Raw genomic sequence first — 14,065 nt, 5'->3', positions numbered from 1 at the left:
GTTATTGAAAAGGTTTTTGAAGTGTTTCTTTTATTATTATCTTGAAACAGATCTGCTCCAAAATCCATGTCAAATAACTTGTGAATATACGTTTTTGTTCACACAGATTGTCTCCATGGATTTTTCAAGCTGAAAATTTTTAAAAGAAAAGCATCTATTTAAATTTTTAAACTTTTTTTGTGCTTTTTTTAATGTTGCTTTGTGTATGAGATTTTTTTTTCTGGTTCAGTAGTCAAATTTGGTTCTTTTCTCAAACAGAAATGCCAACAAAAACAATCCAAAAAAGTGTTGATTTTTATGTGATTTATGGACATATATTTTTTCAACCAGAAGAATCCACATCTAAAAAAACTGCGTGACCATAAGATTCTTCGTGCTGTAAAAATTGGATCTTTTCAAGCAAGAGCTTCAGTAGACGGATCTAAACCTGTATACTGAGAAGACCGGTTATGTGATTATATTTCTTCATCATATCTATCAGAATTACATAGGGACATACAGTACAGATCAAAAGTTTGGACAAACCTTTTCATTTACAGATTTTTTGTATTTTCTTGACTATGAAAATTGTAAATTCACACTGAAGGCATCAAAACTATGAATTAACACATGTGGAATTATATACTTAACAAAAAAGTGTGAAACAACTGAAATGTCTTATTCTAGGTTCTTCAAAGTAGCCACCTTTTGCTTTGATGACTGCTTTGCACACTCTTGGCATTCTCTTGATGAGCTTCAAGAGGTAGTCACCGAAAATGGTCTTCCAACAATCTTGAAGGAGTTCCCAGAGATGCTTAGTACATGTTGGCCCTTTTGCCTTCACTCTGCGGTCCAGCTCACCCCATACCATCTCGATTGGGTTCAGGTCTGGTGACTGTGGAGGCCAGGTCATCTGGCATAGCACCCCATCACTCTCCTTCTTGGTCAAATAGCCCTTACACAGCCTGGAGGTGTGTTTGGGGTCATTGTCCTGTAGAAAAATAAATGATGGTCCAACTAAATGCAAACTGGATGGAATAGCATGCCGCTGCAAGATGCTGTGGTAGCCATGCTGGTTCAGTATGCCTTCTATTTTGAATAAATCCCCAACAGTGTCACCAGCAAAGCACCCCCACACCATCACACCTTCTCATCCATGCTTCACGGTGGGAACCAGGCATGTAGAGTCCATCCATTCACCTTTTCTGCGTTGCACAAAGACATGGTGGTTGGAACCAAAGATCTCAAATTTGGACTCATCAGACCAAAGCACAGATTTCCACTGGTCTAATGTCCATTCCTTGTGTTCTTTAGCCCAAACAAGTCTCTTCTGCTTGTTGCCTGTCCTTAGCAGTGGTTTCCTAGCAGCTATTTTACCATGAAGGCATGCTGCACAAAGTCTCCTCTTAACAGTTGTTGTAGAAATGTGTCTGCTGCTAGAACTCTGTGTGGCATTGACCTGGTCTCTAATCTGAGCTGCTGTTAACCTGCGATTTCTGAGGCTGGTTACTCTGATAAACATCCTCAGAAGCAGAGGTGACTCTTGGTCTTCCTTTCCTGGGGCGGTCCTCATGTGAGCCAGTTTCTTTGTAGCGCTTGATGGTTTTTGCAACTGCACTTGGGGACACTTTCAAAGTTTTCCCAATTTATCAGACTGACTGACCTTCATTTCTTAAAGTAATGATGGCCACTCGTTTTTCTTTACTTAGCTGCTTTTTCTTGCCATAATACAAATTCTAAGTAAAGAAAAACGAGTGGCCATCATCATTACTTTAAGAAATGAAGGTCAGTCAGTCCGAAAAATTGGGAAAACTTTGAAACAGTCTATTCAGTAGGACTATCAGCTGTGTATCCACCAGACTTCTGCTCAACACAACTGATGGTCCCAAACCCATTTATAAGGCAAGAAATCCCGCTTTATTAAACCTGACAGGTCACACCTGTGAAGTGAAAACCATTTCCGGCGACTACCTCTTTAAGCTCGTCAAGAGAATGCCAAGAGTGTGCAAAGCAGTCATCAAAGCAAAAGGTGGCTACTTTGAAGAACCTAGAATATAAGACATATTTTCAGTTGTTTCACACTTTTTTGTTAAGTATATAATTCCACATGTGTTAATTCATAGTTTTGATGACTTCATTGTGAATGTACAATTTTCATAGTCATGAAAATACAGAAAAATCTTTAAATGAGAAGGTGTGTCCAAACTTTTGGTGTGTACTGTATATGTAGTGGATTTTCCATTGAGGATGTTATCATCTGTGGATTTTACCTGAGTAAATCTGCTGATAAAATCTGCAGGAATTCCCACCCATGTGGATTTACCTTACTCGAAATGAGGATAAATATTTACGTTTCCTATACATGAACATTTTAAGATTTTAAGATGTAGACTCACCGAGGTCAGAACACTGCACAACACGAAGGTGACACTGGCATCCAAATGGACATAAGTCAATGGGGGGCATGCCAGGGGGTAAACCGGTAGGACCATCAACTGGAGGAGATATAGTAAAACCTGACCCATCCTCATTAGCCTCGTCCTTCATCATTGTTAATCCATCATCCATTGAAAAGTCCCAGAATCCTCTTTGTTCAAATGGTAGTGCATGGCAGATGATCACCCAGGAATACAGGAGAAATAAGCTCTTCATTATTCCAGTGATTACCTAAAAAGATAGCAGACAATAGTTGATCAACCTATATAATGTCTGACTGGTTGCTCTGAATTAATCTATCATAAAGGCAGACCATTAGGTTACAATAGGCCTAGTGAGAGGTGGGACCCAACCTTGGTTTGTCTAATCCCCGATATTATTGTGTGTCAGGACTACCCTTTGGGTATATGCATATTGAGTATTTTTGAGGAGGATGTAGGTAGTTTCTGCTCCGTTTTGACTCCAAAATCCCCCCAAAACTCTCAGTAAGAATATAACCTTCAAAGTAACAACATCAATAGAAGACGGGAAGATGGGAAGTTATTGAAAGGGTCATGGAAATGGGATGAATAGGCAATCAATCCCCCAGGCCCTTCAGTCTTGGTACAAATCATGATGGCTCCATCTCTCCTGCACCACTCAATGTAAACATCTTCTGATCAAGATGTCCTCCACTGTCATGTGTGTCTTTGTTGGAAGCGTAGTCCACCCCATGATCCAAAACCATTTTTAATTTATTAGATGTTTCCAAAAGAGAAGGCTTATTTCATCATAATTATATAACTTCTAGAAGGAAGAAATATTGAGTCTTCCAATATGCAAATTGCCTCTTCTGAGAAAAAGAGGACTTAAACTCTATAGCTCCACCTGTTGGAAGTTGCATTGCATGACTCGTTAAAGGGTTGATTGTGACTTGTAGGATCGCTACTTCCAACAGGTGGCGCTATAGAGTTTAAGTCCTCTTTTTCTCAGAAGAGGCAATTTGCATATTTAATTTCCCAGAGGAGCATTGCACGGTGAATAAGCCTCCTTACCTTGACAAGCCAGCTGGTATGTCACTCTCCATAAGGAGAAACGTTACCCCTTAGACCCCTGAGTCTTCCAAGAATTTTTATAGTTTTATAATTGTCCAAGCCGCACAAAGAAAAAAAGAAGAAAAGCAAAAATTTGCAATTCATTGCTGTCATGTTGTCTTTAGATCTAAAACATGTTTTTTTCCCTCGGTAACTACAGCGTTCAGACTGGGTGTTATGGTCCGTATATGGACGGTGATGTACACTCGATAGGAGCCATATTGCAGCTCTATAGTCTGTCACTGTGGTACATGTGTCCATGTGCTAATTGGAGATCTCAAGAATGACTACAGTATAACTTCTTTGAACAGTAAGAGGACAACTTGTCTCTAGTCTGTGGTGTGACCCTTGCCTTAAATGACCATTCTGTAATGGAAAGTCCAGTAAAAAATAGCTGCAAAATTATAGCCCATGACCATCACAATTACAGGCACAAAATATCCAGGGAATGGTACTGTAATTTAAGAATGGCTATAATTTAGGAAAACTTGTGTAGTTTCAGAATAATCAGTCACAACTGACCATAGATACACAGGTAAACACAGTCATCTACTCATCGCCAAGTTCTAAATTTGCTCCCACATTCTTAGTCTAGAACATTTTTTAAAGCACTAAGAAATGGGGCAAATTCTGTTTTTAAAAAAGAAGGTAAATGTGACCATTACTTTATTACAGAATCTGTAGACAGTTTTCTACCATTGGCCACTTTGTGCATCATTTCCCCAGTCCAGTATCAGTTGATGGTCGCTACCAGTATGGAATACAGAAGCAAATGTCCAAGGGCCTTCCCTATCCAAGTATCTCACCCACTACCCTTAGCATGGCCTAACTTTAAGTCTTTGATGCCTGGCTTTAGAACATGAAACTGGGTACTCATATCTTGCCTTTATAAGTATATTTTTTAGGCACAGTTCCTTGCTTGCATTATGGTAGTTTTTGACTATTGCTTGATTAACCTGAATTTTGTAACTATTGATCCCTCACAAGTAACTTGTTTTACCAAAACTATTATTTATTCTCTTCATTCTTAGGGCCTCCACAAAATATTTTTCACAGAGGCACCATAAACCTGGACAGTGGGACACTGAACCTTACCACATTAGTAAAATGTGTTTGCTGATATATCTGTAAACCTGAAGAAGACTGACTTGGGGCACAAAAAACATCTGGCAGAACATAATTCAATGGTAAGGTACAAATCTGATTTTCCAGTAGATGTTATCAAGTATGAGAATTATTACTTATTTCATGCACTCAACATATAATACTAAAAGTGCTCCAACTGAGCAACCCTGGGTCGGGCTTGTTAATATTGAAGCCCCAATAGAGCTTTGGCCACTCTGGATGATGAATCTCCATATTAGTCTAAGGAAGATACCAGGAAAGCTGCACATACATATTTAGATACCTATATCCATAACTCACAGGCTTCACTGGATATTGACTGTAGACACATAACCAACCATCCACCGGAAATGTGATAACAGATGCCAGTGGGCAACTTCTGCCGTCAAATGGTGAGATTCCACTTTTAAAACCGATATCATGTACTATATGTAGTCATCGATTTTATCATGTTGTTCTTAAACCTGATCTACTAGATCTTGATTTTGTTGACTGGTTCAATTTTGGGCAACTTGGTAAAGTTCTCCATGAGACCCCTCCACATATGGTTCCTGTCTTATCTCTGTTTTGCTTATTACAAACTTCCCACAATGTGGCTTTTCTCAATTCATGAGCCAAGCCCCAAAATACAGAAGACTGATTTTATTTAATCTGTTAGATTTTTGGCAGCTCCTTACGATTAAGCAGACCTTATGCTATCTGGCATTACGAGATCTAATCCTGGTTTCCTGTTCCTCCTCAGCTTTGTATACAGAGGGTCGAATCATACCCGCCATAATGTAATGGTGTTTGTTTGACCGTATAGTAAAGCAGCTGCTGTTGTTTAGTGACTAAGCACTAGTAAGAGCATTTATACCACCATGAAGGGAAGCTTGAAGCCTCTATGAGGGCGATGTAAATTTGGTAACGGGCCACACATCTACAATGCTCAATTTATCACATGGTGTGTTTCTATGTGGTACGGGGGCCTTTGCATCCACTATAAATAACCATGGTCGGGTTTCTTCTAAAATCTGTCATTGACCAATATCATAAGATCATATTCTTGTAAACTAGAAAATAGATCCCTTCCTGCCAGGTTTCTCTGCCAATCACAGCTAATCCTTGAGGATCGTTATCTGAAGAAGACAACCTCTCTAAACCTTGGACATGAAAAAGAAAAATCGTGAAGCAACATTAGTTATACCAACCCTATGGCTCGTGGGTATCAAATTTATAAGCTTGATGCTCTCTCCCTATGATGGGTTTCCAAAATGGCTGAGCCGGAAGAAAAAAGCATACGAATAGGGTGATGGATACGCTTTGCTAAATTGTGTGGATGACCAACCACAAGAGATTGAGTAAGATATTCTACTGACGGAGACATAGGTCGTCCTAGACTAGTTGTGTACAGTCCTTTATGATCTAAGAGCCACCCTGTTGTGTGGCACTACTTGGTGGGATCATCTTGGCGCTGATGATTTAATTTAGCCTCTGTCAATTAAATACATTAGGAATTAAACATAATTGATGAAAATGGAAAGGTCGTATTAGTGATGGATCCTTAAAAGCCAGCAGTCATGAGTGGAGTAAGAGGTTGCACTAGCTAATTCCTATTCTTCGCAATCCACGGGAAACACAATGGGGGGTATTATTAGTTGCCACATTTGCTTTTATGCATGTACTTTATTGACTGCTATTGGCCAATATGGCGGTCTTGAACAAAACTCCCTAAAAGTGTGTTAGTTTCATTTGACTTTCTATTGCCTATCCATGTTGTCCGCATTAACCATAATGTCCATTATTCTCTGGATACATTCCAATGACAGTGCCACATACCCATACAGTTCAGGGCACAGCTCCCCCTACATGAAAATTTTTATGAAGCTTCAGTGGGCTACCTTCCTTAAAGAAGATATGGCCTTCTCAGCTGCTATGTAGAATGATCCATATTCCTCTTTTCAGACTTGTTTTTCAGCCCAGTGCCTGTTATCACGTTGTAACATTATGGCTCGCAGTGTGGATGGGTGTGTATTTAGTTAACATAAGCATTTTACAAAGCCCTTGGAGAAACATTCTTTCAGTCACAATTATGGTTCCTGGCTCTCCAGCTGCGAGCTCCATTTCTCTTTACAGGCTTCTTTCTTTGTTTCTTTTAGCATACTTTTGCTTACAAACCAGCCTGTGCCAAAGATAATAAATGTTAGCATCTCGTTCATTGGACTCCATGTGCAATATATGCACAATGTGCACAGGAAGAACAGGAAGGTTAAAATGTTAACCCGTGTCTGGAGTGTCAAACAAAGCTGCAGGCAACCCATGGCGTGATGATAATGAGGGCAATAGGGGCTCTTGCTCAAGGGCTCCCACCACATCAGGGCATCCACCTTTATGATCTCTCAAGCACCTTTTAAGAACTCCTACCAGTTAAACATAAGAGTCACAACATTTGCTCACATTTTTTGGAGCCTTGATGCCCCATCCGACTGTCTAACTCGAAAGTGTGACAATAATTTTTTGGTCTACCTACAAGTCCCATCTCATCAAAAAGATGACAACTAAGTTGATATTCTTAGCGTGTACCATTGCCAGTGATTGCCACTCTTAAGGCCCCCATACACATTAGATCCTATATCGAGTTGTTTGCACGACATACTAACGTGTAAGGGGATGATTGGTCAACAGATTGTGGGCAGATGCCAATCGGTAATGTCCGATTTCGGACTGCCATGGTTTTACCCAGTGTCAACATTTCAAGTAGATAACGATATGATGTGAAGAACCAGCTCATGGCACTTAAACTAAGAGGAACGTCTGGTTGAATGGTAGCTTCTACCACCAACCTGAAACCCTGACACACATGGCAGATATTTTGTAGAATCCAAGCCACACAATCCATTGGGAGTTACATAATACAGTGAAGTGGACAAGCCGTACTTTTCAGGTGGTGTGCCAAACATTACATTTTTTACATATTACGTGGTCCTCAAGAGTTGGAGGCACTCTTTTCTTGTAGAGGACGTGAGAATAGATTAATCAATTATGTCGTACAATGTTTTTGACTTTCACACGAGCCATGGTTGCAGCATATTTTACATAATTAACTGAAAATCAACTTTGCTGCTGTCAAAGGACATGAATGTTTAATCCGGACCAGGCCAAGAGCAAAGACCTGTGGTCAGTTTTTGGTCATGGTTTATATTACAGACATAAAAAAAAAAAGAGAAGCCAGCACTGCTTATGGTCAGAGCGCAATACAAATGGTGCACATGCACCTACTGAATTCTAGCTGTAGTTCAAATACGAGACATTTAGCAAATAATTGATCAATTCTTTGAGCTACCCCGCCACTTCACGGCAATCTCATAATGGGGCAGTCCTACTCTACGTGTTTTGATAACATTGTGCCATTACGGCCTCCTAAATGTATATACAGAGTATAAAAAGAAAGACACCATTACTTCACATAACATGCAAGCTGTACCTGGAGCATTTTCAGAGTCACTCCCTTGGTGCCAGGAAGGACAGTGTAGGTGAAGGCCGATCAGGTCCTGTGCGGACATATCAGATCTGGCTTCTATACCTCCAAACCAACACCAAAGTTAAAGGGTGAGACAGGCCAGGACACAGCTGGCGGGGTAGCTCAAAGAATTGATCAATTATTTGCTAAATGTCTCATATTTGAACTACAGTTAGAATTCAGTAGGTGCATATGCACCATTTGTATTGCGTTCTAACCCTAAGCAGTGCTGGCTTCTCTTTTTTTTTCTTTTATATTACAGACATGCTCTCTGCTGAGCACTTTATAGAGGGCGGCGTACATCTTTACAACAGAAACCAGTTTTAAGAGCTGCCCCCTGACATGTTAATTCATCGCAATAAAGCAACTAAAGATCAAAAAATCAATATTTGGACTCTGATTGGCCTTATTCTCAGTGGGACACTATAATGTAGTTGTAGTCAAGTGCATTGCTCTGTCCTTCAAAAGAAGACCATTTAATTGGTCCCTGTACTTTCAGATAACTTGATCTCATTTAATACGTGTATTGAATGGACCATCTGCAAACCATTTTATCAAAAAATCATGTTCTCTCCCATCAAAAAATCTTTCCAAAGTGCTGGCCACTGGGCCACTAGGTCTTTCCCTTCTGTGCAACTTGCGGTCACTGCCTGTTGTCAAGTGTAATCCACCTCTTGAAGCAGATAGGCTGGGACTGATTACAGGATGTGTCCACGGGTCTGTGTCTCTGTACAAGAAGTGAAGATGGATCTTTATATGAGAAGCTTTCAGTTCAGGACAGCCAAGATGCTGGACAATACTGGACATAAGGGAAAAGGATCTCCAGCTCCTATGGTGCTGGCATAATGCAGTCAGGACATATTATGAATGTATAGTACTTGCGTCAAAAGCAGTTTTAACTTGTAGGAAATTAGGATCGTTTCTTCTCTGGCCACTGAGTCTAATATTAAGCTAATGCTTCCTGTTCTAGTGCTAGAAGCAACAGCTCAGGAAAAATGGATGTCCCTATAATCTTGTACAGAAAATAAAAAATTAAAACCACAAACTAAAAAGGGTGTCCTCTCAACAGTAAGAAGTCAACAACCTCCAAAAGATTCTACAAAAAAAATCTTAGCATTTTATTAATCAATAAATACACACAAGCAGTGTCAGAATGGGGTGTCAAGGGCCCATCTGTAATCAACTCCAGGGCCCCACTTTTCAGCTACATGCAAATGTGACATTATCCTCAATCACAAATGTATATAGCAATGATCTGGGTATATTGTTAAATGAATAAGATGCCACCTCTGTCTGTACATAGTAATTCAAGTATATTGTTCAAAGTACTGAGTCATGGAAATTGCTTTGAGCGTAGCAGAGGGAGGTACTCTTTAGGAAAACTGACAAAACTACAGCAATATCTACCTTCCAGGACTGACAAATGACCAAACCCCAAACTCTGATTTTTATTAGATTTTGGTTACGCCCACATACCCCCCTTGGTGAGCTCATTCGGGGGCTGTTCGTGGGATGTGCTAGGTCTTTTAGAAATTGATTGAGATACCCAACTTTTTGGATATCTCTTGCCTGGGACCTCCAGGGGTGATGATATCATTGACACATTTCCTATCACGATTTTACCTTTCTATAGAGATGAAACATGGCACGTGTAGCATCATCCATCTGAACGATATTAAGTTGGAGGTGTTTGAATGGCCTTACGGTGATGTGAGTGAATGCATTGTTTGCTCCTTTGTTACGACACTGAAAATATATCTTGCATAGATATCGAAGCAATGCAAACCCCAGTATTCATCACTGACCACTGGCCCCAGAAAGTCTGAGAGAATTCCTTTGAACAAAAGAGGAAGCTTTTGCCTCAGAAGTGTACATCTCCGCCTCTGAGTTATACGTATCCTAGACCTAGTGACTAGCTCTCAGAGCAGATCGCTGCTGTAATTATCTGTTCACAACAGGAGGTTCTACTACAATGGAGGTTAAAGCGTCAGCTCTTTTCACTTCCTCAGCTATAATTGATCCCATATGTTCAATATGAATGTGATATGTCCCTCCTCCGGAGATGTCTTTATAGATTTTAATTTTTCTCCATGGCAGCTTGAACTGTGTTAAGTCCCAGCACTGTAGGTCTTAACTAGAAATACCTGGCTAGCTTTGACTAGAAACCAGGAAATAGGTCTATTTTGTGTCAGGCTGCTGAATGTTCATCAGAGTCGAGTGTGTTAAAGCTGGTGAGTGACAAGCTAAATTGTGAGCTATAGCTGGGAGAGAGACCAGCCATGATCTCTCTCGCAGTGGAGACTGCAAAGGTCAGCTAGGAAAGCTGAGCAGTCTGTGTGTTGGAGCTACAGAGTAACTTGTGGAAGCTACAGCCAGTTCAATGTGAGTTATAGGAATGGAGTTGAATACTTCTGTTTAGTGCTGGAAGCTGCTGAAGTTTATATGGACACTGGTAGGATCGTACTTCTTCTGTGTATGAAGTTTGTTCAGGGAGAAAGGACTGTAATCAGTGAGCCCACATTGTCATATATGGGCCTGCTGAATGAACTGTTTATTTGCTGTGATACCTTTGTGCCCAGAAGAGGTGGTTTTGAATTTTGGAATCCCTTGGAGTTTTATGAAAGCAATAAAACTGCACCTGTTTGGACCAAACTGCATTGTCTGTGTGAACACTACCTAATGCCTACTGCTGAGGGTGAATCCCTATAATAGTTCAGCTCTGGAGTATGATACAGGATGCAACCCAGGATCAGTATTGTAATAAGTAATGCAATGTATGTACACAGTGACTCCACCAGCAGAATAGTGAGTGCAGCTCTGGAGTATAATACAGGATGTAACTCAGGATAAGTAATGCAATGTATGTACACAGTGACTCCACCAGCAGACTAGTGAGTGCAGCTCTGAAGTATTATACAGGAAGTAACTCACGATAAGTAATGTAATGTATGTACACAGTGACTCCACCAGCAGAATATTGAGTGCAGCTCTGGAGTATTATACAGGATGTAACTCAGGATAAGTAATGCAATGTATGTACACAGTGACTGCACCAGCAGAGTAGTGAGTGCAGCTCTGGAGTATTATACAGGCTGTAACTCAGGATAAGTAATGCAATGTATGTACACAGTGACTGCACTAGCAGAATAGTGAGTGCAGCTCTGGAGTATTAGACAGGATGTAACTCACGATAAGTAATGTATGTACACAGTGACTGCACCAGCAGAATAGTGAGTGCAGCTCTGGAGTATAATGCAGGATGTAACTCAGGATCTGTACAGGATCAGTACTATAATGTATGTACACAGTGACTGCACCAGCAGAATAGTGAGTGCAGCTCTGGAGTATAATACAGGATGTAACTCAGGATCAGTAGGATCAGTAATATAATGTATGTACACAGTGACTGCACCAGCAGAATAGTGAGTGCAGCTCTGGGGTATAATACAGGATGTAACTCAGGATCAGGACAGGATCAGTAATGTATGTACACAGTGACTGTACCAGCAGAATAGTGAGTGCAGCTCTGGAGTATAATACAGCATGTAACTAAGGATCAGTAATGTAATTTGCTTATATGTACACTGAAATGCTGTGCGCTCTGACATGCTACAAACATACATGATGTACATGCTCAGTGTTGGGTTACAAGCGCACATGGAGCCAGACAGATTGGTTGTATGTTGTGATATTGGTATTTACAGCTGATACATCCCAACCTGTCAGCAGAAGCTTCTGCAATGTCCTGAGGTACAAGCAGTTCACAGTCATTATCATTTCCTGGGTAGGTTCTACCAAGTTTCTTGGCACCAGTTTTCACTTCTTGTGAGAAGAAATAATGAAGGAAATAGCATTCATTGCAGAGGGCAGTCCCAGACAGCAGGGAGGCCATGTCTCCCACCACGCGCTCCTTATCATCTTATTATGTTTCTAGTAGCTACTTCTGTCAACTTCCCAAATTCTACTGTAATGTCCACAAGATATTTTATACATGGAGTAATCTTGTATCTGCTGGAAAGAGTTTTATTAGGAAATGAAAAAAGGTCTCCTTCCAGATCAAACAAGTGGAGAGACTGTCCTTCTACCCGCTGTGTGCTGATGATGGTGACAAGACCAGTACACTCCGGGGGAATTAAGATGGTCCAAAGAGGTTCCTAAAAAGTTCCAGATAAATCAGAGAATCTCTGAGTCTGGGGGTTGGATGGATGGGTTCTATAGCAGTTGTTGGTAGATGAACCAGGGATTGTCTACCTTTGGGGACAAATTTACTTTCCTACTTAAATGCATTCACTTTTGTCTATAAATCATTTTTGTATTTTTTTTAAATTAAAATATAGCTCCATTTGCCTTAAACCTGTGTCTATTGCTGGCTGCTGAATGAGTTAACTGAGAATCCATCAGCGAGCTTCCTCTGTGAGGAGAGGTTGTAGCTGATCTGTCTTGTTCTAAATTCCTGGGTGCTGAACTGTGATCAAAGACCAAATTAAAGTTGAGCTGAACTTTCACGTGATCATAAATCAGCTTCTGTGTTGCCCTGTCCCTTGCTGGCTGCAGAATTGGGTGTGGTGGACGCCTGGATTCTCTTTACTTGAACTGGTAATGAATGTTTAAAGTTTTTTATTTCGCATGTATTTCACATTGATTTGATAGACTTCGCAGGACCCCCGTCGGCCCCTATATGTATCTGTATGCTTAAATGATTTTTGCATACATAGGTTTACTGCATGGGTGTGCCCTGCTCCATTAAATAAAGTCTCTTTGTATCACATACAGCATTATGCTGTAATTAATTAGCTAACTAATATTCATCATCTGGCACAGACTTTTGTATTTGGATTGTCAATACATTAATTGTTTCCAGGCGTATCCACCTCCTTTTTTCCTGTTTATGTGGTCCTCACCTGTTATTTCTATTGAATTTTATGACCAATCTTTGGTCCTTTTTTATTGTTTTTTGTAATAATAAAATATTGGTTTTATCAATGGTTACTCTTGTGTGGAGCCTTCTTCTATAGGTGTGCATATTGATCCAATGGCTACTATTTAGGATATATATAGGTGTTTTGTTGGCTGCAGAATTAGTTAACTAAGACTCCGCCAGTGAATTTATTCTGCCGAACCAATTAGAGAATTTGTAATTTTTTTAATCTGTCTTTTTCTGAGCTCCTCTCAGCTGATTTATCTTCCACAGACCACTTCAAAGTTGAATGTGCAAGGAAATGAAGAGCTTATAACAGCCAAATGATGCAAAAATTTAGCAAAAATGATTTTAGCCTCAAATACATATGCAGCGCCCCAGAGTCCTGGTCGTTGCAGTACTGTGGCTCCGCCGCTAAGGGGGGCTATGGTACGTCTGATGGCACTGAAGGAGTTCATCTGACCAGGTATCACAGACACCAATACATTTCACAGTCTGGCCTCCAGGGGGAGCTAAGGGTACTATTCATTAGGCCACTCCTCACAGTCTGGTAAAACTGGGGGTAAGGCAAGAAGTTAGAGAGAAAGCTGACTGGGTTGGAACCAGGCAACACCTTGTGGCAGAGGGTGTTGTAGGGGAAGATTCGGTAGGGTCCCTGTCAGGGGTGGGATCCTGACAGAGGCCTGGCAATCAGAGAGAAAGCTACGGGACCGCGCCTGCACTTCATAGCGGCGGTGCCCTAAGAAAGGACAAGAAGCGAGATTTATTGTGCTGAGTGAGAAACGAGATCAAGGCAACAGGGAGAAATACCAGTAGGAGTCGTGCTGTTAGACCGAGGCAACATCCTACTGAGGCGTAAATAACCGGTGGCCGGAACGCCGAGAAAGTACAGAGCTCTAAGCATTACTTCAAACCAACGGCAGGACAGAGAGCTATAGGCTGGCTGTCTCACCTACATCACCTACGCAGACATAGGGGGCAACCTTTGGAGAGGGGCGACTCTAGGGTCCCGGAAGAGCTCCGAGCCTTCCCGTC

General features: G+C 40.9%; 1 protein-coding gene across 1 annotated transcript in view; it reads right to left on the bottom strand.

Moving 5' to 3' along the window:
* The window catches only part of BGN (biglycan), a 101,762-nt gene that overhangs the window by 48,595 nt on the left and 39,102 nt on the right, over positions 1–14,065 (bottom strand). The window contains exon 2 of the mRNA XM_077283790.1: positions 2,376–2,646. Within this exon, the coding sequence (XP_077139905.1) occupies positions 2,376–2,631 (256 nt within the window). The 5' untranslated portion in view covers positions 2,632–2,646. The remainder of the gene's footprint in view (positions 1–2,375; positions 2,647–14,065) is intronic.

The sequence above is a fragment of the Ranitomeya variabilis genome, chromosome 2 (genome assembly GCF_051348905.1).
Source record: "Ranitomeya variabilis isolate aRanVar5 chromosome 2, aRanVar5.hap1, whole genome shotgun sequence".
Taxonomy (NCBI): domain Eukaryota; kingdom Metazoa; phylum Chordata; class Amphibia; order Anura; family Dendrobatidae; genus Ranitomeya; species Ranitomeya variabilis.
Note: the sequence above shows the minus strand (reverse complement) of the source record. Positions and strands in the feature narration are given on the sequence as shown.